Here is a 22,191-nt window from a genome sequence, read left to right as displayed (position 1 = left end):
AATGACATCCAAACATGTGGTGATGCATACATGCGCAGACGCACATTTTCGTAGAGCTTCAGTAGTCATAGGGGAGTAGTAAGATGCAGGGACATTTTCAGTTGTCGATTTTCAGCCGTTATCTTGATTTTTAACTGCAGGCATAAGCAGGTATATAAATCTCAGTTTTTTGCATATTTCTGTGACTTAGGCCCTTAGCATGCAGAAACATTAAGAATATCGGCCCTTAATAAGTTGTATGCCACAAACAGAATTGTTGTTTACTTTTTATGTTGGGTATCCCTTATTATCCTACTCAGCAGTACCGTTTTGTTGACTTACTGACTGACTTAGTTTTGTCATGATTTGAACCTGGGACCTTTATATAACATACTTATCTCGGGTCATCAAAGCACTAATACACTGAGCTTATTTTACCAACTTAATTAATCAGCCTTCCATTTCACAGTGCCTGGGCAATTATCCCGTGGTGAAACTCAGGAAGGTAAAAGCATTAACTTCAATACTTGCCAAATAGAAGCTACAGTACTTTACTTCAAATACAGAGTATGGCTGACCTGGCCATGATGGCGGACGTTGCTCTCAAGCTCTGCGCAGGAGTCTGCCCATCCGCATCCATCATGGTCTGTGGGACACCGCTGGGCGAGGCAACACTGCGAGGAGTTCCAGATGCTCCGCCACCCCCTTGACGAGGTTCTTGGACCGGTGTTTGGGCGCTGCAGGAGGCTGGCGCCGCTTGGCTTCTCACAACATTGCGGTGCCTGGGCCACACCAGCCTGCATAACTGCAATGTAATTCTTCCTTGGAGGTTAGCGGGAAGCGGTCATCCCGAATCCTCAGGGGGGCCCCACCTGGTGGCGTTGCCTTCTTGCGAGTCCCATTCATGGCAGAGGTGGATACCGCAGTGAGACGGAGGGGCCTTACCTGGTAGCTGTGTCTCCAGCTGCGGGCCTGCCCCATCTGTCTGGCTCAGAGGCACTGCTACTGATGGCACAGCACTGTCGGCCCCCAGCGAGGCAGTGGTGATCATGGGGGCTGATGGGTGGGATCGACTGTGGGGAGGCGAGAGATCACACAGGGAGCTGCCCCAGAGGCCCCAGCTGGGACATTGTTCTCTGTGCACGCAGCCCGAGGACATCTAAGCACAGCGCCACTACAGGTGAGTAAAGCTGCAGCGCGACTGGGAGGGGGACTAGAGGCTCAAACCCCCGTCCGGCCTCTGAGTCAGCGCCATAATCGAGTTTCGGAGGCTGTGGGGCCCTCCCAGGGGAGCTGGGCCCTTCCTTCCAAGGCCCCTCCCCAAACACCGCTGAACTGACTTTGGGCCTGGCGGAGAGGTGACTTCTTTTGGCATTCTGGGAGGGGAGCGGCCGCAGCATTTGGCCTCTGAATCGCCACCCTCATCAAGGCATGGGAAGTGGAGACAGTTGTCAAGGAGTTGCGGCCCTGTCTCTTCCTGGTGCCCCTCCTGATTTCATTAGTACAACCCCGGGCCCAAAGAGAGGAGGCCCCTACTACATTGCAGGAGGGGGCCCAATGTGACATTTGACCCCTGAATCGGCAGAGATCTTGTGCCTCCCGGCCGTAACTCAGTGCCTCCCTTGACTCAACCCACTCAGGCCTGGGTCTCATGGTGCGTGGACTCCTGATGGTCTGCTGGTGGGAGGGGCCCACCTGGTGAGAGAAGCCAACTCGAGGAGGAGAGCGGCCGCAGTTGACCCCTACTACCTAATCAAAACCGGAGTGGCCTCCAGAGCTCGGCGGGGCACACCGCCATTGAGTGGGCAAGACTCTCCTGCCAGCCGGTCTCCTTGAATACAGACCTGGGATCCTGCTGGGCTTGGCGCAGGGCAGTATGCAGCTATACACCTGACACACGGGCCCTTGCATGTTAGCCTATAGCCCATTACAGCAGACACCTGGGATGGAACAAGCATCTCCGTCGCTGTGACCCTCTCCCCGGAGCCTTTATCCAGAGCTGTGCCAGCACCCTACCCCATGGGCAAATTGAGCCCAGACGCCGGCCACCATACTGCAGGCCACCCCGGCTCTCGACCCCCTGTGGAGTGAGGAGAAAGGAATGCAGACTCTCACTACATCCGACGAGTTAGACAATGTTCTGGCAGCGACAGAGCACTCCAGGATCACAATGGAGGACAGGTTTGGAGTCCTGGCTGCTGATATTAACTTACTGCAAGATACCCATCACAAGCTCGCTGACAGAGTTGGGGATGGCAAGAAAACCTTTACTGCCCACAACCACTTATGAAGGAGCATCAGGCTGCAGTCCGAGATCATAAAGGCTGTGAAACCCAGCTGGATAACATGGTGGACGGCTTGGAAGGTCACTCCTGGAGGAGCAATGTTCGAATTCTGGGACTTCCAGGGGGAATTGAAGAATCCGATCCCGTTGAGTACCTGGAGACCCAGTTTTAAACATTTACCCTTGACCTCCCATCTCATCCCTTTCTTTTCCATTGAAAGAGTGCACTGGGTCCCGGCATGCTGCCTTTCCCCCAGGCTCCCCTCCTCACCCAATACTGGCAAAACTCCTTCACTGCAAAGACAGAGAAGCGGTGCTCCGCTCTGCCAGGCGGATGTTATGTTATGTTATGTTATGTTATGTTATGTTAAAATGCGTTTGTATAGCGCTCGGCTACTCTAAAAGAGTGTCCCGGCGCTTTCCACAGGCAGCTACAGTGTATAACAACATAAAAGAAAGAAACCCACCTAAACAGAAAGATTAAAAAGCCAAGTCTTCAAATTCTTCCTGAATTGAAGCAAATTGGGAGTACTGCGGAGTACCAGTGGGAGGGAGTTCCACAGCTGGGAGGCCTTGAGGCTGAAAGAGCGCCCCCCAATGCGGGCCTTCCTCACGCGTGGAACCACAGCAGTGAAAAGGGATTCCGAACGCAGTGAGCGAGCAGGGCGATAGAAAGCCAATCTCTTCTGCAGATATCCTGCGCCTGAGCCAAACAGAGCTTTGTGCACCAGCGTCAGGGATTTGAACATAATCCGCTTCCGGATCGGCAGCCAATGAAGCGTCAGCAGCAGCCCAGAAGCCCGTGCTCGTCTATGCAAACCAAAGATCGCGCGGGCTGCAGAGTTCTGTGCCACCTGCAAACGCTGGACCAAGTAGTCCGGGAGGCCTAAAAAAAGGGCATTGGCATAGTCTAGCCTAGATCCGATGAGCGCCTGCACCGTAATCCGTCTGTGCTCCGCAGATAGTAGAGGAAGAAACTTGCGGAGCATTTTCAGGATGCCGAAACAGGTGCCGGACAGGCCAAGGACATGCGCTCTCAGAGAGAGCTTGTTATCAAGCTTAACACCAAGGTTCTTGGCAACCAAGGAGGATTGTGCCGGAGGACACATGGCAGCCGGCCACCACTGCCGCCACTCGGGATCGATGGCACAGCCGAAGAATAAAACCTCCGACTTACTGGAGTTGGCCTTCAGACTATTCCGCTGGAACCAGCCAAAGACCAAGTCCAGGCAGTCCCGAATTCTCTCCCCATCAAATGGCTGATCTTTTCCACATGTGAAGAGGAGTTGCGTGTCGTCGGCGTAGGACACGATCTGGGCTCCGTAAGCCTCCACCGCAGCCGCCAGGGGGGACATAAAGATGTTGAACAATGTCGGGCTCAACACAGAACCCTGTGGAACCCCGACTCCCAATGGCGGCATCTCGGCGGAGCTCTGGGAAACCCAGACCGTCTGGAGCCGCCGACAGGTCCAACATGACTAGCATGGCCTTGCCACCCACATCCAAGGTCTCCCTGATGATCTCAGAGACCTCCACCAACGCCGTTTCCGTACTAAAATTCGGACGGAAACCGGATTGGGATGGATGGAGCAAATTGTTGGATTCTAGGAAGCTCGACAAGACGCCATGAACATGTTTCTCAGTGATCTTGGCCAAAGCCGGGAGAAGTGAAATTGGCCTGTAATTGGCCAAGACCTCGGCATCAAGACCAGGCTTTTTCAGGAGGGGGATCACCATCGCCCTTTTCCAGGTGCGTGGGACACTCCGCTCCCTCAAGTAGGCATTGAGGATCGGGTTGACCACTGCCGCCATCCCGGCCAAAAATTTGGCGGGGCAGGGGTCAAGTGGGGAGCCAGATTTGAGACTGGCCAACAGAGTCCGGGACATGTCACTGGAGACAGGTGGAAAGTCCGCCAGTATTGCCGTAGGCATGGACGATGTTCCAAGTCCTGCCCCGAGGCCACAGCAACCCTCCACCGAGCTCTCCGAGAAGGAGGCCTGAATTGCCTTAATCTTGTCGGTGAAAAAAGTGGCAAGATCACACGCCCACGCATCAGGTGATACAGGCGGGGGTGAATAAGAAGTAGGGGACGTGAACTCCTTCACAATCGTGAAGATCTCCTTACAGGAGTTCGCCGACGCCTCAATCCTCCTGGCAAGGTATTCCCCCTTGGCACCAAGAATGTCACGGTGATAGGCCTTCACCGCCGACCTATAGGCGAGTTTAGCCTCCCCATCATATTGAAGGCGCCAGGCCCGCTCAGCAACCTTACATTGGCAGCGAGCCATGCATAGCGCCTCCGTAAACCACGGTGCAGATTGCCGTATCGCCGTGGACCGGGGGGTTACCCTTGGGGCAAGATCATCTAACCTCTCAGTCAACCATCGCTGCAGGGCCTCAGTGTCTCTTTCTGGATCCCCCGAGAGAGGACAAGGATGTTCCGTGAGCGCCTGCTCCAACATAGCAGGCGTCACTCTGTGCAACGCTCTCGAGGCCGATCTGGGCACCGTGGGGGCGCAGGTGTCAGACCGCCCGTTCTCCAACACGGAAAACCCAATCAGCCTATGATCCGACCAGAGCACCGGCCGCGTTTCAATGTCAACAATTGGGACAGAAGAGAACACTTGATCGAGGGTGTGCCCTTTCTCATGTGTAGGCCCTGACACAAACGGTGCCAGGCCAAGCGGAGACGTAATATCCAGCAGTTTAGCCCCATCCGGGTCGTCCGTGACATCAAGATGAAAATTGAAATCGCCTGCCAGCAAGCAATGCTGTGCAGACAGCGCCAGCTCCGAGATAGCTGTCTGTAGGTCCTCCCAAAAGGAGCCCACCGGACCAGGAGGCCTGTAGACCAGCAGACCCTTAAGCGCTTGACCTGGAGACAGTCTAAGCGTAAAACCAAGGGATTCAGAGCCCTCAATGGAGTTCACGGGAAGAACTGAGCAGGAAATGTTCTTCCTCACCACCACAGCGACTCCGCCCCCCCTACCCTTAACTCTGTCTTGGCGGAAAATGTTATAGGTTGGAGGGATCGCAGTAAAGATATCCGGATTGGACGCCTCTCCCAACCAAGTTTCGGTCAGGAGCAGACAAAGAGGATTATCCCTGACAAGAAGATCGTAAATGTGCAGGGCATGTCTTCCTACCGACCTTGTGTTAAGTAGCAGACAGAGATGTTTCGCATGCACCTCGGTTGTCCTAAGGGCGCTGCACTGTGCGTCAGTGGGCGACCAACCGCAAGCCGGACAGCGTCGTTTACCCTTGTGTCGACCAGGGAATACAGAGCGACACAAGCTAGATGTAGTACGCATGGCGCGGAGCGTCGCCGAGGTATAATGGATCATCCTCGCCCACGCCTGACCAGAATCCTCCGCCGCCCTGCCGCCTCCGGGACGCTGACGGGCGCAGACGGGCAGGACTCCGGCACGACTTAGGCTAAGCGAAGGCGTCCACCTGCACGTCCCGCTGCGCGTAGGGAGCGACTTTAAATAGGCTCTCCAGTGAGCCCTTGGCGCGCGAGTCCGCTCCAAAATGGCGGCGGCCGCCGGACAAGAAGCCCCAATCAAAGATGGCGCCTGAAATGGACCCCAGGACCCGGACCCACCAAAGTGGTGGTGCTATAGAGGCACAAAGGTGCACTTTTTAAATGCGGTAAGGGGAGCGGGGCACGAGCTGCAGGCAGCAGAGATGGGACCCCTGCAGGTTGAGGACAAGCATTTCATGTTGTTTCCTAACTATTCTCGTGATGTGCAGTGCAAGCGATCATCCTTCTTGGAGGTGAAATGTCGATTTCGGCAATGAGGAATACTATATTCACTGCTATTTCCAATGCACATCAAGATTTTCTTTAAAGGCACCACCCTCTTTTTCACTGACCCCGCTGAAGCGTGGGACAGGACTGACTAACACTTGAATGAAATTGAGGTACTGGACAGCGATCGTAGCCACAATGCTCAGGTGCCTCTGAACAAGCGGCAAAGCGAGAAAAATACTCCGCTGTGCGCAAAACCCCTGCATTGAGTGGCCTTGACCAGTTCCCCCAACCTGGAACAATTTATAGCAGACCGCAGGCGAGCCATGCAGACTGCAGCGAACATAGGGCCTGGCTCTACAGCCACTGACAACGACAAAAGCACCCACATCTTCACCTCTGAGGACGACCCCAGCTGCTCGGGCAGCTCCCAGACTGATTTGCCAACACCTCCCTCAGTGACTTAGCAGACAGCCAACACCCTCATCTAGCAGCCCTGCAGTGACTTATCTGTTCTAAGGATCGCACTATGGCCCAATGCCACATTAGTGAATCCTATACACGGCTGACAACCTTTCTCACTTGACAATAAGGGGCAGTTCAACTCCCTTTGTCTTGGCTGTTTTTCTAGCTCACCCCCCAATACCACACTAGAGCATGCCACACACATTTTGTTTGGGCATACTGACGGTTGTGGTAGACTCCCAGTATTGGGATGATCCCACTCCCCTTGCATATTCTCCTTGCCCTTCTTCTCCCAAGACCCTCAATACTATGGCAGGTGGCGGGACTTTGTAACATGGTCAGGAACACTGCCACTGGGGAGGGGCACCCCTGCACTAATTCTCTACCACATCGTCATGGCCTCACCCGCTGACTTTATCTTTCTCACTCTCAACATCTGAGGCATGCACACTGCACGCAAACGCTATGCTGTCTTCTCCTGTATCAAGCACTAGCAGGTCCAGATTGTTTTTCTGCAGGATACACACCTCACTGCGGGAGAGTTGGACAAGCTGCGTAGGCACCGGAGAGGTATTCTTTCTGCCACTATCTACTCAATGTACGCGCAAGGAGCTCCCTTTCCAAGAAACCCGCAGGGCAGTCCACTCTGTGCCCCTCTGCTACCCCGGGTCAGCTTATCCTGAGTCCAAGGCTATTACACGGCAGGGTAATTACGTGCCTGGACAGGGCGCTCACTTCTTAAAGTGGAAGCCCTGTTCTCGGATGACCAGCTTCTCCTCTTTGCCCAACTAGCCAAGGAGAGTGGACTCCCTCCAGGGCAGGTCATCCTCTACTGGCAACTCATACACTCCTGCCAGTTCCTCTGGGATCTGTCCAGGGACAAACCAACAACACATCCAATGCTTCAGCCTATCTTGACCATGGGACCAGGCCGTCACCTCATCACCTGGTTATACAGAGCCTTACGTGAGTTGTCCCCATACAGCTAGACACACTTCACCAACAGTGGGAGTTTGGGATGGTGTATTATGATAAGGGATGGGAAAAAGCCCTTGTGTCCCAAAAGAAAGTCTTCCGAAACTCTTGTTTCAAGAAAATACAGTTCTTTATCCTACATCCAGCCTGTCTAACACCAGCACAGCTCCACCACCACTTTCCAGAGTCACGCTTTGCCTGCCCTGATGTCAAACCCCTGATGCAACACTTTAGCATATGTTATGGTCCTGCTTGGCCCTACAACATTTCTGGTGTGCCATCCACGTTACACTACAGGAGGTCACAGGTCTACAGGACATATACACGTGGGAAGCCTACTCGCCTTCAAGATCAGGAAGCAGCACAAGGTACGCATGCGTGTCCATGCCCTACCCTATTTTAGCCAAGCGTGCAATCCCACTGCACTGGCCTGCACCCACGGGCCTACCAGTGGAAGCATGGGTGGGGCGATGCACAAATGGGGTGCTGCAGAGGAGGAACCACTTCGAAACGAGGAGGTACGTTGGTTTCTCTGATGCTCTATCTCCCCACAATGGGCCCTCTTGCTCAACATGTCTGGCAAATTTCTGACAAGGACCTTGCACCTCCGCCACTTTAGGGCTCATCTGTAATATCCGGGGGCCACTCCTCCCCGCGTGTTGACTTCCCGCCACCGTGGGAGCTACCCTTCACTAGTACATATCCAGTCCCACCACTATCTAGCACAATGAAGAACCGTAGTGCACTATCCCTGAGCCTAGTATTGAGCCCCACATTGCTAACTCTGAACTAGAGCAGTGCCAGCTCTCTGCCCTCTTACTTCTGTTCCCCCCCAGTGTTTGCACCAAGTTAATGGTTTAGTATGGCTTATGGGAGAAACACAGTAAGGCAACACCAAGCATGGGAGCCGCTTAAAGCTTTTAAGCCCACCTAATGGCAATGTCTAGCATTGAACGTATGCCATTGAATATTCTACTATGCCTTTGGACTCCAACGATGCTTCCTGTGTAATGTACTTTGATGCACACGATCACACACTGTAATGCTCCTCATAAATTCTGAAAAACCCAATACAAACTTTTAAATGGTTACGTCCAAATAATAGCAAAAATTAAGAACGAAGTACAAGAATGAAAAGTCAGAATTTTACTCTCATATGATCACTCATTTTGGATAAAATGTCCGCCTTTTCAGGCAGTCACAAAGAGTCCCTGGCATGCTTCTGCAATTCTACACCAGTTAAATATTTCCAGAAGTTCCCGGTATGTAACATTTATGCATGGATCATTCCTCCGGGTGGAAATTTCTAGATGCGATAATGTAAGGCACATGTTCATTTGCACTTTTTGCTTTTACTTTTTTGTTCCTCATGGGGTAAATATTGTTCTCACAGTAAGTATGGGGGTCCCTCTCCGTTCCTACCCTGGAAAAGCTCGTTTCTGTCCTTCAAGAGTAAATATGTTTGATTCCAGGGTGGGATAGCTACCTGCATTGAGTAATAGAATGCCAACAAACTTTGAGGCTGCTTATTACTTAGCTACTTTACAGGCAGGCTCACACAGGAACACCCAGAAACCTCCCTAACTTCTAAATTTTGCAGTTGTAGAAAAGCCACCCTACTGGTGAAATGTCCAAGTTTTCCAATACCCTTTGTAGGAGTAAACAGGTACTAGTGCTGAGTCTATGAATCAGTATACCTTTGCAAATGTGTTTTGTGCACTCTAAAGTATATATACTCTTTGGCATCCAAAGTACTCAGTGAAGTGGTAGTAAGTTTCCACCAGTAGCTTGCGTCTATCACCATTCCAACCTGGGCTTAAACAGACTGAGAAGGGCTGAGCCCTCCTCTCCTGAAAAGAGCCAAATGATTTATGAAAAAAACGCATAAACAATGAATCACTAAAAGATAGATCTGTTGTCTTCTTGGAAATGATCTACTCCTGCATTTGCTTACACTTGTTTGGTCTTGACTTTTAATTAAGCGTGGGCGAATTTAGCGAATCTGGCGTTCGCGAATTTGCGAACTCGCAATCCGCAAAATCCGCGAATTCTCGCGAATTTGCGGATTTTTTTTTTGTGTTCGCAAGGGTTTCTGCCAGTTCGCGAGGGTTTGGTACCAGTTCGCAATTGCGAACTTACTTGTCGGCTCGCAACGGTCGCGACTATGTTGTTTCTACGTCTGGTTCATCATCACAGGTTCCCAGCACCCTCTGTTTCACCACTGCCACCCTCTGTTTCACCCATGCCACCTTCTGGTACATCAATGCGACCTTCTGGTTCATCATCACTGTAGATTATGGGGGGGGGAAGCAAGCACACCTGCCCTGCTTCAACTGACATGAATTAATTTGGGGTTGGTTTATTAATGTGTCACTGTTTTAAAATTCCAGTCTGGCACCTGCTTCCTTATCTGTAATTTGCTTTCTGTTGCAGTGCAGTTTTTTTTTCCAGGACCTTTGTGGCCTATTTGTAGCTATTCTATGAGCCTGCTGTGAGGGTCAGAGCAGGGTCATACAATTGTTGCAACTAGCAACTGAACTCTGGAAGAGCCTCAGTCAGGAAGCACTACAGGGAATGGTTACTAATGATGAGTTTGAACTTTTGCACCTGCTGAGTGCTTTCAGTTTTGCAAAACTCGTTTTTCTGCAATTTCGCGGGATTCGCGGGGCGCGAACTTGCGCGAGATCGAATTCGGAAGCAAATGTGCGATTTGTTTTTTTGCGGAGTGCTAGTTCGCAAGGTTTTGTGCGTTTTAGCGAGCCGCTTGTAGCGCAACGGCGCGAAGTTACCCTCACGGTCGTTCTCGGGCGCGGCCATCTTGTCTCGCAAAGTGTGCGGCTCGCTAGTACAATTTCAAGTGTGGTCGCGAGGAAAATCTCGCGCGAACTTACCCACGCGGTCGTGAACGGGCGCGGCCATCTTGTTTCTCATTCATTGCTATGGTTCTGGGCATGCTTTTTGTATCCTCTCTGAATCTCTGCCATCCTTTGCTTGTTTGAAGTTTTTTTTATCTATTTTACTTATTATCTATCCCTCTATTTTTCTAGCTCTATATTTTTGTGTTTTCTGCTACTTTTGGTTAATTTTAAACTACTTTTTTAAACTCTTTTCTTTTCTTCTCTTCCCTATTCTATTTTCTTTATTATTTAGCTTCCTTTCTGCCCAGACCATGGTAAAGGGAGCTGGGAAGCATCCCAAGAAGGGGAAGGGTCCCGCACCCCGTGCCCGGCTCCCGTGCGGGCGTTTGAGGGCGGAGCAGGTCGCACCCCGGGAGATCTTCAGCCCGGAGGAGGTGGCCGCTCGAATTTTTTATGTTCAGCGCTGCCTCCCCAGGACCATCATGGCAGGCGGCAAGATCGCTAGCGGGTACGGGATCCAGGAGCGCCGGAAGCGGTGGGAGAAGGTGTGCCGGGCCATGTACCACCACTCTTGGGTCCGGCACACCTACAACCAGGCCACCCACTGCTGGACGGATGTCCTGGACCAGGAACGCGATCTGCTCGACCTGCTCGGCCTTGAGATCCCCGGGCTTGGTGAGTAGTAGTAGCTATTTCTTTACTACTCTGTTTTCTCCTGCTCTGTGTGTTATTATATTGCAAATTTTTGTTTTTTACCAAGAGCAATAATGCTGCTGATTACATTGTAGGTAAATTATATTTCAAAATCTTCTGTGCATTTCAGGTGCACTGCTCTCCTTCTCAGTAGTGTTGCTACTATGCTTATTTGTTTTCGATTTTGTGTTCATTTCATTGGCCTGTGAAATTATGTATGAGTGTAGTTTAAAGAACTGCGTAATGCTAGACTCTAAGGGTCAGATTTTTAATTACCGGCGCATCCCTGCAAAGTAGCAGGGATGCGCCAGTAATTGTGCGCCACGCCACCACCACCCATGGTGCGCCGTATTTACAATGCGGCGCACCATGGGCCCAAAACGTCACCAAAGCGTTACGCATCTGTGCCGTAAAGGCGGCGCATTGCTGGAGTTGCGTTGCAACGATGGCGCAGCTCCATCAGTGCTCTGGGGTGCCCTATCTCCCCAATGCTGCGTCAAGCCGTACGTCTGCTTCAAGCAGGCGCAGGGTTTGAGCCACGCATCATTGTCCTCAAAGTGACTGATTGAAATCTTGTAGATTTCCCTCAGTCCCTTTTAGGATGCGTTCCTGCGCAGGAACGCCCTCCCTTGCGCTGGAACGCTCCCTGATGGCGCAGGGCTTTACAACGAGATGCATCTCCCATATGCGTCACGTTGTTAATATACGCCGCACCATGGCGCCTCTTTTGTTCTGCCGCTGCGTCACAAAAGTCACGCAACAATGGAGCAAAAGAGCCGCAAGGGGCTTCTAAATCAGCCCCTACAGACTCAAGTCTAGTCCTTCCTTTGCACACATGGCGATAAGAAGAAATAGTGGTGGTGGATTGATAGTTTGAGTATTTTAATGACTGGTTAATGTAGTAGGAAACTTTAGTGTTGTCGCTGATCTGCAATCACGATGGACTTTGTCTGTCACTTCGCGTGCTGCAGACTGCTGCCTGCCAGTCCTAGGCAAACCTTTTTAGTACTTTGTTTAGTGAGTTACATAAGAACTTTCCAAGTCGACGGTCCGCAAATCAAGCAATACTAATAACGTAGTAGACCACATGAGATCGGTCAATATATCCCGTGGAATAGTTGTCTATTTGCTATTTCGCCAAAATATTTTGTTATTGTTCTTTTGAAATGTTTGATTTGGTTGACAAATATCATCCATGTTTTCTGGTCTTTCATTCTTTCATGTTGCACATCAGCTCCCCCCAGGGGCAAGAGGACACAGGAGGAGGAGGGTGCTGTTCAACAGGATGCAGGCCAGGATCGGGCAGGCGAGGGCTCCTTTGCTGGCCCCGGTAAGTTTTAATTTTAATATAGAGTACCTATTTTTTCCTAGCGTTCCTCATTCGATTTTTTCTAAATCGTCTTTGATCTTCTTGTAGACTGGATCTAAATTCTTATCCTGCCTCGACTATGACTCCCTGTGGTATTACTAGATTATTCTTATTAGTCTGTCTGTGTAGCTAACTAAGATTGCACATTTGGCAATTCCATTGGACTCCCTTTCTAGTCAGCAATAGCTCTATGCACTGAGTGCAGTCCTCTGGGATTGTCCATAATGTCTTTTCAAGTCTTCTAAATGGGGGAGGAGCCAAGCAGGCATCCGAAATGGCCGCATAGTCGCTCGGCTCCGTGAGCCTTATCGCCCCACACATACATCCTGGCACTTATCCTGAGCCACGAAGGCATATTTAAATGGGAGAAGGAGAACGATCACTTACCGTCTGCTCCTGAGGCTCCTACGTGCGGCAGACCCGGAGAACTGTCCCCGAACGCTCTGCGGCCCTTGTGGTGATGAGACCGGGGCGTTGACTCAGATGTGCAGCCGGCCGCGACTGCAACAACAGCGGCCGCTGGTGGCGGTGCGGAGTCGGTCGGAGGGTGCCGTTGACTTGAAGGGCCGCCGATGGCAGAGACGGCCCGGTCCACTTGGCGGTGAGCCTTGAGGGGCTGCGCGGCGAAGCAGGGTCGGAGGGGGTGCATGACTCCTGGCCCCCTCCCCAATCTCTTTGCCCGGGCATAACCAAGGATTGCCCCCGAAATAGGCGGGCGGCTCCCGGGGAGCAGCAGGGATTTTTAGCCTTTTGGTGACTCTCCCCCGGGGAGCCCGCCTCACAGTTTTGAGTCCCGGTTGTGCATCCTGTAGCGCCTTGAGTCGAGGCCTGGTCCCTGAGGTGAGGTGAAGAGGGACGAGGTCGAACTGACTAAAATGGCGGCTGGCGCCCTCCTCTACGGACCACGTCCAGGTCGGACGGCTGTCATGCGGATGGGGTCGGGATGCTGGCGGCGTACACAAGAGCCCACATCCAAGGACGTGTTGGCTGCCTTAACGATTTTGCACAAGACCCTGATCTGTAATGCTTGGGATCTGGGTAGAAGATTGGCCGCCATTGCTGTCTCGCCATCCCTAACGGCCACAGTTCGATCCCAAGGGAGTGCCGACGTGCCCGCAACTATGTCCACTGGGAGAGTCCCAGATCCGCCTAGGTACCGGGAGCCGCCGAAAGACCCGGTTCCTGTGACCGCTCTGGCCGACATGGTTGTACACGTGAGTGTCTCTTCGGGCACATGTTCAATTGGCGGCTGGGGAAACAACTTCTTGGGCTGTCCCGGAGATGTCGTGGTGCTTGCCGGACTGTGTGACTCTCCTTTCTTGGATGGTACTACTGTGTATGGACTTTGGGAAGCTTCCGAGGCCAACATCGACACTACCGGATCTCCGCTGTATGTACTCGGATGGGTTTGGGTTGCTGTATTTTTCTGTGGCTACGCTTCGGCCTGACCCGCCCGGATCGCTTGGACCCTCCAGGCTGCTCTGTATACCGATTGACAAGTGGACATCTGGCGGCGCCATTGCTAGACAAGGCCAGGGATGATATGGTTCAGAGTCTAGTGGCCTTATTGTTGACTGACGGTGCATTGGGTGTGTTTGACTGGGATTCCATTGCTGTTGTGGCCGGGGCTTGATGTTCTCCATTGATATTCTACTTTGCCTCTGGGATCTTCCTGGGTGTAGGGGTGAAGGGCGGGGTCGGGCGGCGAGACCGAGGGCCCTCCTCCGCTTATATTTTTTCTTTTCTCTCTCTCTATATTTCGGGTCTCCAATAGGGCGACAGGCACGCTGCTGGGGGGGGGTAGGCCATGGCCTTCTGCGGGAGTGCAGGGTGGGGGGTAGGGGGGATGGTGTTTGTTCGGTATTTGTTTCTATGGCCCTTTAGTCTTTTTTCTCTTTTAAGTGTCGTCGTCGTTCATGATCCCTGCAGTATGTTTTGTTTTGAGGGGTGGGGTTGGACTTGCTACGTACCGGGTTTGTGCCTGCATTTCTCCTGATTCGTGTATGTTACCCCCGATACTTCATTCGTATTTGTATTGTTTGTAGATATCCTGATTCGCGCGCAGTATTGTAGGACCATGTATGACTGTACGGCACTCTCTTTCAGTTCCCTATTTGAAAATGAACCTTTCAAATCCTGATTTCAAACCTGTACGTCTGACCACAAGTTATGTCCTGGTATTTCTGTGACCCCGGCTTTCGAACTGCTATAACTTTCCATATTGCTTGCTGTACTCCTGCTCTGATTAGCGGCCGGCCAGGATGGTTGTAGGCCCATACTTGTAAATGCTTGTAACATTAATAAAGGTTCCCAAAAAAAAAAAAAAAAAAAGTCTTCTAAATGTTTATGCTTTGACAATTGCCAACAATAAAAAGGTGAATGACCACCAAGAAAGAATAAGATACTACTTTACTTTTGGTTTGGATAGGAGGACAATCCATTCTACTACTGTTGCAGGGACAAATCTGCACAAACAGAACTATGACACTAAATAATGCATTGCTTAGCTTATCAATTATAATAGGCGCTGTTAGACTTTCCACATACCTCAGTGATAACAGACTTTGTAGTTGAACCCCCAATCTCCTTACTGACTAGATAGTGTGGCAGAGTCATTTAGCTCCCAAAGTCACTGATGATTGATCCCCCATGATGATTAGATTATCCAACGCAGGACAAGAGTACGGAGTCAGAGTCAAGAAGTGTCAGAGGCACGGACTCATGCTTGCAAAAATTCCAAAACCTTTAGCTTAGCCACTCTAGTCTGGAGGACCAAAAACCACAGAGTCTATTTAAGTTTAAAAGCTTTATTAAAAGTAAACACATTTATTAAAATCAAGTTTGTCATAAAAGTAAACGTTTAACTGAAAATGGAAAAGTGCTTAGTGCTGACGATTAATTGGACACATTTCTTGTGGTCGAGCCGAGCTCTCACCTGGTTTGAACTTGATCTTGCTCGTGTTCTTAGAAGTCAAGCTTCTGTCTGTTAGGAGAAAAAGTGGTGCGCGTTAAAAATAAAAAGCAAGCATTCATCAGTTGTGCCAAAAAGTGCAGCAAGACAACAGCCTTCCCTGGAAAAAGGGACATTTTTACTTTAGAGTAGAAAGTCACAAATTATTACATTGCTTTCTGTTTTTTTCACATTTCTTTATTCCTCCTAGACCAAATATTATATAGTAGTCAGTGGTGTATTCTAACATTCTTAAATGTACTTTGTAGGTGGAACATCTGGTGGCAGGGCCAGGGCGGAGGTGGTGGTGGTGGATGAGGGGAACACTTCTGGGGAGGATGCGGTGCAAATGCCGGACGACACCAATGTGCCTGTGAGGGTTCACACGGTGGTGGCGGGCAGAGGTAAGCTATATATTCCTTACTTTTTGAGATTGAAGACTGCAGAGTGTGCTTTCTGCACGGGTGTATTATAAATCAAACAGGTAGTAGCCTCCTCTAAATGTACTTCGACTTAGCTGTGAAGTTTTTGGCGAGAAGAACCCCAATCAGATCTGAGATGAACTTGATGGATGGGATGAACGAAAAGCGAAAGAAGGGTGTAAGTAAGTGTGGAAGGACGAGAAATTTAAAGATGACTGGCAAAGAAGAATGATATGTGTTTGCTTGGTCCCCGAGGTGGCTGGGAAGGAAAGAATATGGTATGGTGCATGGCTGGGTGAATGATGAAGCAAGGATGGGTGGAAGGAGAACAGCCTGGGTGGGTGAAACAGAAACTGTATGTGTGCATAAACTTTGAATGGATGGATGCCTGGATCATGGTACTATCTGACTCTTAGATAGCATATGTGTATCTAGAGAGAGTAGACGGTCACTGGATGAACTAAGTGTTACTTTGAAGAGCATGTAACACCGCACCTGCACGTCCGTTCCAGTGTAGGAAAGGCAAGGAAAAGAAGTTGTAATTTTGTCCAAATACTACCATGAATAGTAGCAGTAGTTTGTATTGCAACTGCAAGCACAGCATATATACGGTTATTACGGTGGACACTCCCTACCTCTCTTAATAACTTTAGTTTAGTAGTAGTACGTCATTCATGTGTGGGTGTATCACTGTTCACTCAATAATAAGCAAAGCACCTAAAGTCATCCCATATGTAATCAAATACATCCCATGTGAAGTGATAGATAATCAGATTATTTAGCTTCTTCATTTTCCTTTTCTAGTACTCATTTGCACTGTAGAGTGAAAGCTAAATTAATTAAGCAGTAGCCCTTTTAACAGAGTATTCTCAGTGCCACCCGTAATAGAAAAGTAAGAGCTTCACCACCTGCATGTACTGGACCGGTACAGTAACGCAAGTCTGTCTCACTCATCATGGTGTGCGTCTGTTTTTCTTGGGTGCAAGTTCACTGCGCTGGCATTATGCCGGCTTGCATAAGATAACGTACCAATTTTCCTAAACAAGAGAGAAGAAGAAGAATAAGACTGGTGTACTGTCATAGTCGACTGTAATGGAAGTCCATAGTGCCCGTAGAATTTGTTCCTTAAACTCCCACTAATGTTAGAGCAAGGATGAAGAAGTGGGAGGTTAGATAGATACTGTCCTCAATAGTTATGTACTGTGCTTTCAATTTGCTACTTGTACTGTGACACAACTTTCTGCTCAATCATTTTGTGTTAATCTTAAGGAGCATTGGTTACAGACTATGTCTTTCTTTCTTCATATAGTTGCTCCTTCCAAATCAAACAGACCATCAAGGAAGGAGCTGGCTCGAATGGCCCGGCAACGGAGGCTGGATGCCACTGTCCCCAAATATCGGCGGCTGGTGGCCCTGGAGGAGTCTACCGGTACAACATCCACTGGGACAGCTGCATCCTCCTCCGTGCCCCCACGGGCTGCCAGCCAGCGCAGTGCTCCAGCGGTACGGAGCCGGGCTACCAAAGCCAACCGCCACCGCCGAGCAGCAAAGACAGCAGCTGCCCCCCACAGGAGTCGCAAGGCACGCCAGCACCGCTTATGCCTCAGAGTGTCCTACCTGGAGCAGGAGGTCCTAACGTATAAGACCTTGGTGGAGGGCCTCCGCTCCGACCATGCCACCCTCCGCAAGGAGTATGATGCCCTGGCCGTAAAAGTGAACAGCATCCTTCCGTAGTGTCCCTTGCCCCTTTTATAGAGACTTTTGGGGGGTGGGAATTGGGAGTTGGGTTGTTTTTGGGACTTTTGAAGGACAATCGTTGGGGTTAGGGAGGGTCTTGCGGGAGATTATTTTGTTAGGGCTACAAAAATATACTTTTTGAAACTTTATCTGAGCATATCTGTTTTTTACTGCTTTTGAGTCTGGTGGGTGGGGGTTTAACAGAAAGTTTGTGTTCCTGAAACTTAAGTCTGTGTAATTTTCTTCCTTTAAGTGTAAATGGCTAAATGTTTTCAACACTAAGTGCCTCTCACAGAGTAAGTGAATTCAAGAGTCCTAGGACTTTAGTAGTACTACCGTCAATCCCTCGCCTCTCCTAATACTCCATTATACTACCTCCCACCAAACACTTATCTTACCTGTAATTTGTGTTTGAAAGTAGGGCTAGGCCCAGGGCTGGCTCCACGGGAAATGGCGATTAAGGTTGGCAATCCTGGGCGGATGAAATGTCCTCATTGCGGTGGTACTAGTGGTGTGACACAGTGGCAGTTGCATGCCTATGGAAAAAAAGAAAATGAAACCTGGTTTGTCCTTACTGTAGCATTACAACGGTACGATAGAGAATATAGCAGGTGACAGTACACTAGAACAGTGCCACAATGTAGCCTAACACATGGTAAAGTATTGAAAGTATAACTAGTACTTGCGTTGAATTTCTTTGACATTGGCTACTACTACAAGAAATAGTACTGAAGCTGAGTAAGTCTAGAATATATCCTCGGATTCCTTCACCAGCCTGTTGCTATGACCTTATCCTCCCCAGCAAGTGTGTGGAATTATTGATGTCATTTAGTCACACATCAATCAAAACCACACAGCCCGGGGGAAGAGGTTTAGGGTTTGGAAAATGGATGGGAATGGGGGTTTCTTTTTGGGTAGGTTTTGTTGAGAGAAGAAAAAAAAAGCACAGCATGGACAAACAATAATTGAAGATAAAGAAATCTTTGGGTACAAAGCTAACCATAAATCTTTTAAGTGACATAAAGGAAGTGCATGCACTACTGCTCCTGGGAAGACTGGAGGCCTTTGGGATCAAAGGCCTGGCCTTCAAGTGGTTGCAATCCTTCCTTTCAGGAAGGACTCAGAGGATACAACTAGGGGAGTCAATATCCGAAGTGGGGTTCTTAGAGTGCGGAGTACCACAGGGCTCCGCACTGTCCCCACTTCTGTTCAATCTTTACCTGCAGCCTTTGATTGCATCCCTGGCCGAGATGGGCTGTAGAGTCTACAACTATGCTGACGATACTCAGCTACTGCTGAGTATCGATAACACAGGGACAGCACAAATCCAAGCTCAAAACATCTTGAGGTACACCGTAGGATGGATGACGAAAGAAAAACCTACTAAAAATCAACCCGGATAAGACCGAGGTATTGGTAATTCCATCTACCACCTCACCGTGGAGTGACCTGTATTGGCCTGCAGAGCTTGGATCAGCCCCAAAACCTAGTACTAACGTAAAGAGCCTGGGGATCAAATTAGATTGTGACCTGTCAATGTGCAGCCAAATTTCCACCGTGGTTGGAACCTGCACAAACATCATCAGACAACTGAGAAAGTTAGCTCCCTTCCTCTCTCATTCTATGATGCGCTCAATTGTAGCAGCAACCGTCATTTCACGGATCGATTATGGGAATGCCCTGTATCTTGGCCTCCCAAAAATACTGACAAACAGACTTCAGGTCGTAATGAATTACGCCGCACGGCTAATCTTCGGATTGCCCAGACGAACAAAGGCCTCCCTCCTTCTCCGAAACCTTCATTGGCTCCCTGTTAAAGAGAGGGTTGAGTTTAAGAGCCTCTGTATAGTGCACAAGGCGATCTACGGTCATGCGCCGGCCTATATCAAAGCTCGCCTGGAAGTATACAACCCGAAGAGAATACTTAGATCATCGGATTCTCAGTTATTGGTCTGCCCCCGCTACAAATTGGTGACTAAAGGAGGGAGAGCCTTCTCTGTTCTGGCCCCCCAGTTATGGAACAAACTGCCTGAGGGGCTACGCAGGGAGGTGAATCTCCTACGGTTCAGGAAATCACTGAAAACACTGCTATTTGGAAGAGCCCTGATCGCAATGTAGTCCTGCAGCTGCGTCTCTCTGAGGAGTGAGCCAAGTTATTGTAATAACATCGATTTCCAAGCGCTTAGAGACCTGCAGGTGATTGGGCGCGCTATAAATCTAAATTAACAATAACAATAACAATACTGCATGCATTGTTACTGAAAAGTAAGTAGTACTTTCGACAACCGTGAATGACAGAATGCGACAGTACAGGGCTGCAGCGTTTTCACTTGCCTACCTCTGCACTCAGAGAAACACTTCTTACACTAAATTAGGTTTAAAAAATAGCCGAAGTAAAACCTATAGAATGGCTGTAGGGATCAATTTAGAAGCAGAGAGAGATCCAAGAAATGCAGTCACACTCATAGAAGAAAACAATGGATACTGTATCTGTATGTTGTTGTAGTTGTCCTGTTGAATTTGGTAAGTTGCACGCATCAAACAATTCCTCTTATTAGCGGCACTCCTCCATTCCAGCTGACGCTTCGTCCATCAATGTTGGTGACCAGAAGACACCCTGTCCACTGCCTGCCTGGCGGATGCTGAATTGCGGCTCGCTAATGTGAAGCCTGACTCCATCCTTTTTTTCCCATTGCACAGACTGAAACCCGGCTTGTAATTATTGACGGAAAAACAGGAAGTGATATTAGAACACCACTGATAAATAAATTTAAGGTATGTACGCTGTGTAGTGCAAAAAGTCACACTTTGAGTTTCCTAATAGACAGTCTTTCCCCTCAAGCTAGGTGTACTGTAAACTGTGTTTTAGAACAAAATTAGACCTTCCCAGCAGTGCTCCCACCCAGACCCTTACTAAAGCCAGTCGCAAAAAAATGTAGAAGACCCCCAATCAGATCTCAAAAAACGAGGCCAAGTAGAAAACTGGTGACAAAACGTACTTTGAAAGTAAAAGTAGGCCCAAATACCCCCTTACCCACCGTGGATTGTATTCAAACCACTTGCAAGCAAGCAAAAGTATCCATACCCAGCATCGCTCCAAGACTCGCAAACCCCCCCACCCAAACACATGCAATACAAATACTGCTAACCCTAACGAGCCCTAAGTTAAGAATAGTGGCAAAGGCTTTCTTTAACTATGCCAAATCCCCCCTTTCCCACCATGGATTTTCTTCAAATCACTTGCAACCAAAATTACACATTCCCACGAGTGCTCCAAGACCCCAGAACTCAGTTGCAAAAATATAGAACACCCCGAAACACATGCAATCCTGCTGCTAGGGCTAACCCTAACGAACCCTAAGTTACAAAAAGTGCCAAAAGGCTTTTCCTTATGGATTTTGTCCAAACCACTTCTATCCGGTATTAGACCTTCCCAGCAATGCCCCAAGACCCGCCAACCCACCCGCAAAAAAGCACAACACCCCCAAACAGCCAAAAAGGAAAATCTCATACTTACAATATTTATCGGCCTTCGGTCCAAACGCGCTGTGCAGCTAGGTCATAACTCCCGTTTTCCACCACGGATTTCCTGAAAAGCAAATGCAATCAAAATTAGACTGTCCCAACAGTGCTCCCAGACCCCAAAACTCACCCACAAACACCCGGAACTCCCCCAAAGAGCACCTCAAAGGCAAGCAAGTCAGCAAAAACGCAAAATAAATGTCACCTCAGATTTGGTCCAAACCACTTTTATCCGGTATTAAAGCTTCCCAGCAATGGCCCCAGAGCCGTCAACCCAGGCGAAAACTAGTAGAAGACCCCCAAACAGCCAAAAAGCAAAAGTACAAAAATGAGGACTTAGTCATTTTCTTGGCAATTTCCAAAATCACTCCGGGCGCGCTCTGCAGCTAGGCCCTAACTCCCCTCTGCCACCATGGATTTGCTTCAAACCTCTTGCAATCTAAAGTATCCATAGCCAGCAGTGCTCCCGGACCCCGAAACCCACCCACAAACACCGGAAGCCCCCCAAACAGGCCCCCGAAAACGCTACATTGAGCAAAATGTCAGAAATAGCAAAACAAATTCTGCATGGATTTTGTCCAAACCACTTCTATCCGGTATTAGACCTTCCCAGGAATGCCCCAAGACCCGCCAACCCACCCGCAAAAAAGCACAACACCCCCAAACAGCCAAAAAGGAAAATCTCATACTTACAATATTTATCGGCCTTCGGTCCAAACGCGCTGTGCAGCTAGGTGATAACTCCCGTTTTCCACCACGGATTTCCTGAAAAGCAAATGCAATCAAAATTAGACTGTCCCAGCAGTGCTCCCAGACCCCAAAACTCACCCACAAACACCCGGAACCCCCCCAAAGAGCACCTCAAAGGCAAGCAAGTCAGCAAAAACGCAAAAAAAAATTCGCCTCTGATTTGGTCCAAACCACTTTTATCTGGTATTAGAGCTTCCCAGCAATGGCCCCAGAGCCGTCAACCCAGGCGAAAACTAGTAGAAGGCCCCCATACAGCCAAAAAGCAAAAGTACAAAAATGGGGACCTAGTCATTTTCTTGGCAATTTCCAAAATCAATCCGCGCGCGCTCTGCAGCTAGGCCCTAACTCCCCTCTGCCACCATGGATTTGCTTCAAACCTCTTGCAATCTAAAGTATCCATAGCCAGCAGTGCTCCCAGACCCCGAAACCCACCCA

The 22,191-nt window shown here is 49.5% G+C and overlaps 1 protein-coding gene across 2 annotated transcripts in view; it reads left to right on the top strand.

Moving 5' to 3' along the window:
- The window catches only part of CLHC1 (clathrin heavy chain linker domain containing 1), a 328,255-nt gene that overhangs the window by 274,457 nt on the left and 31,607 nt on the right, over positions 1-22,191 (top strand). The window contains exon 12 of one of the 2 annotated variants that reach the window (XM_086927652.1): positions 15,595-15,729. The exons of the other annotated variant lie outside the window; for it this stretch is intronic. Within the exon in view, the coding sequence (XP_086783778.1) occupies positions 15,595-15,729 (135 nt within the window). The remainder of the gene's footprint in view (positions 1-15,594; positions 15,730-22,191) is intronic. 2 annotated transcript variants of the gene reach the window in all.

This window comes from Lissotriton vulgaris, chromosome 6 (genome assembly GCF_964263255.1).
Source record: "Lissotriton vulgaris chromosome 6, aLisVul1.2, whole genome shotgun sequence".
Classification (NCBI taxonomy): Eukaryota; Metazoa; Chordata; class Amphibia; order Caudata; family Salamandridae; genus Lissotriton; species Lissotriton vulgaris.
Note: the sequence above shows the minus strand (reverse complement) of the source record. Positions and strands in the feature narration are given on the sequence as shown.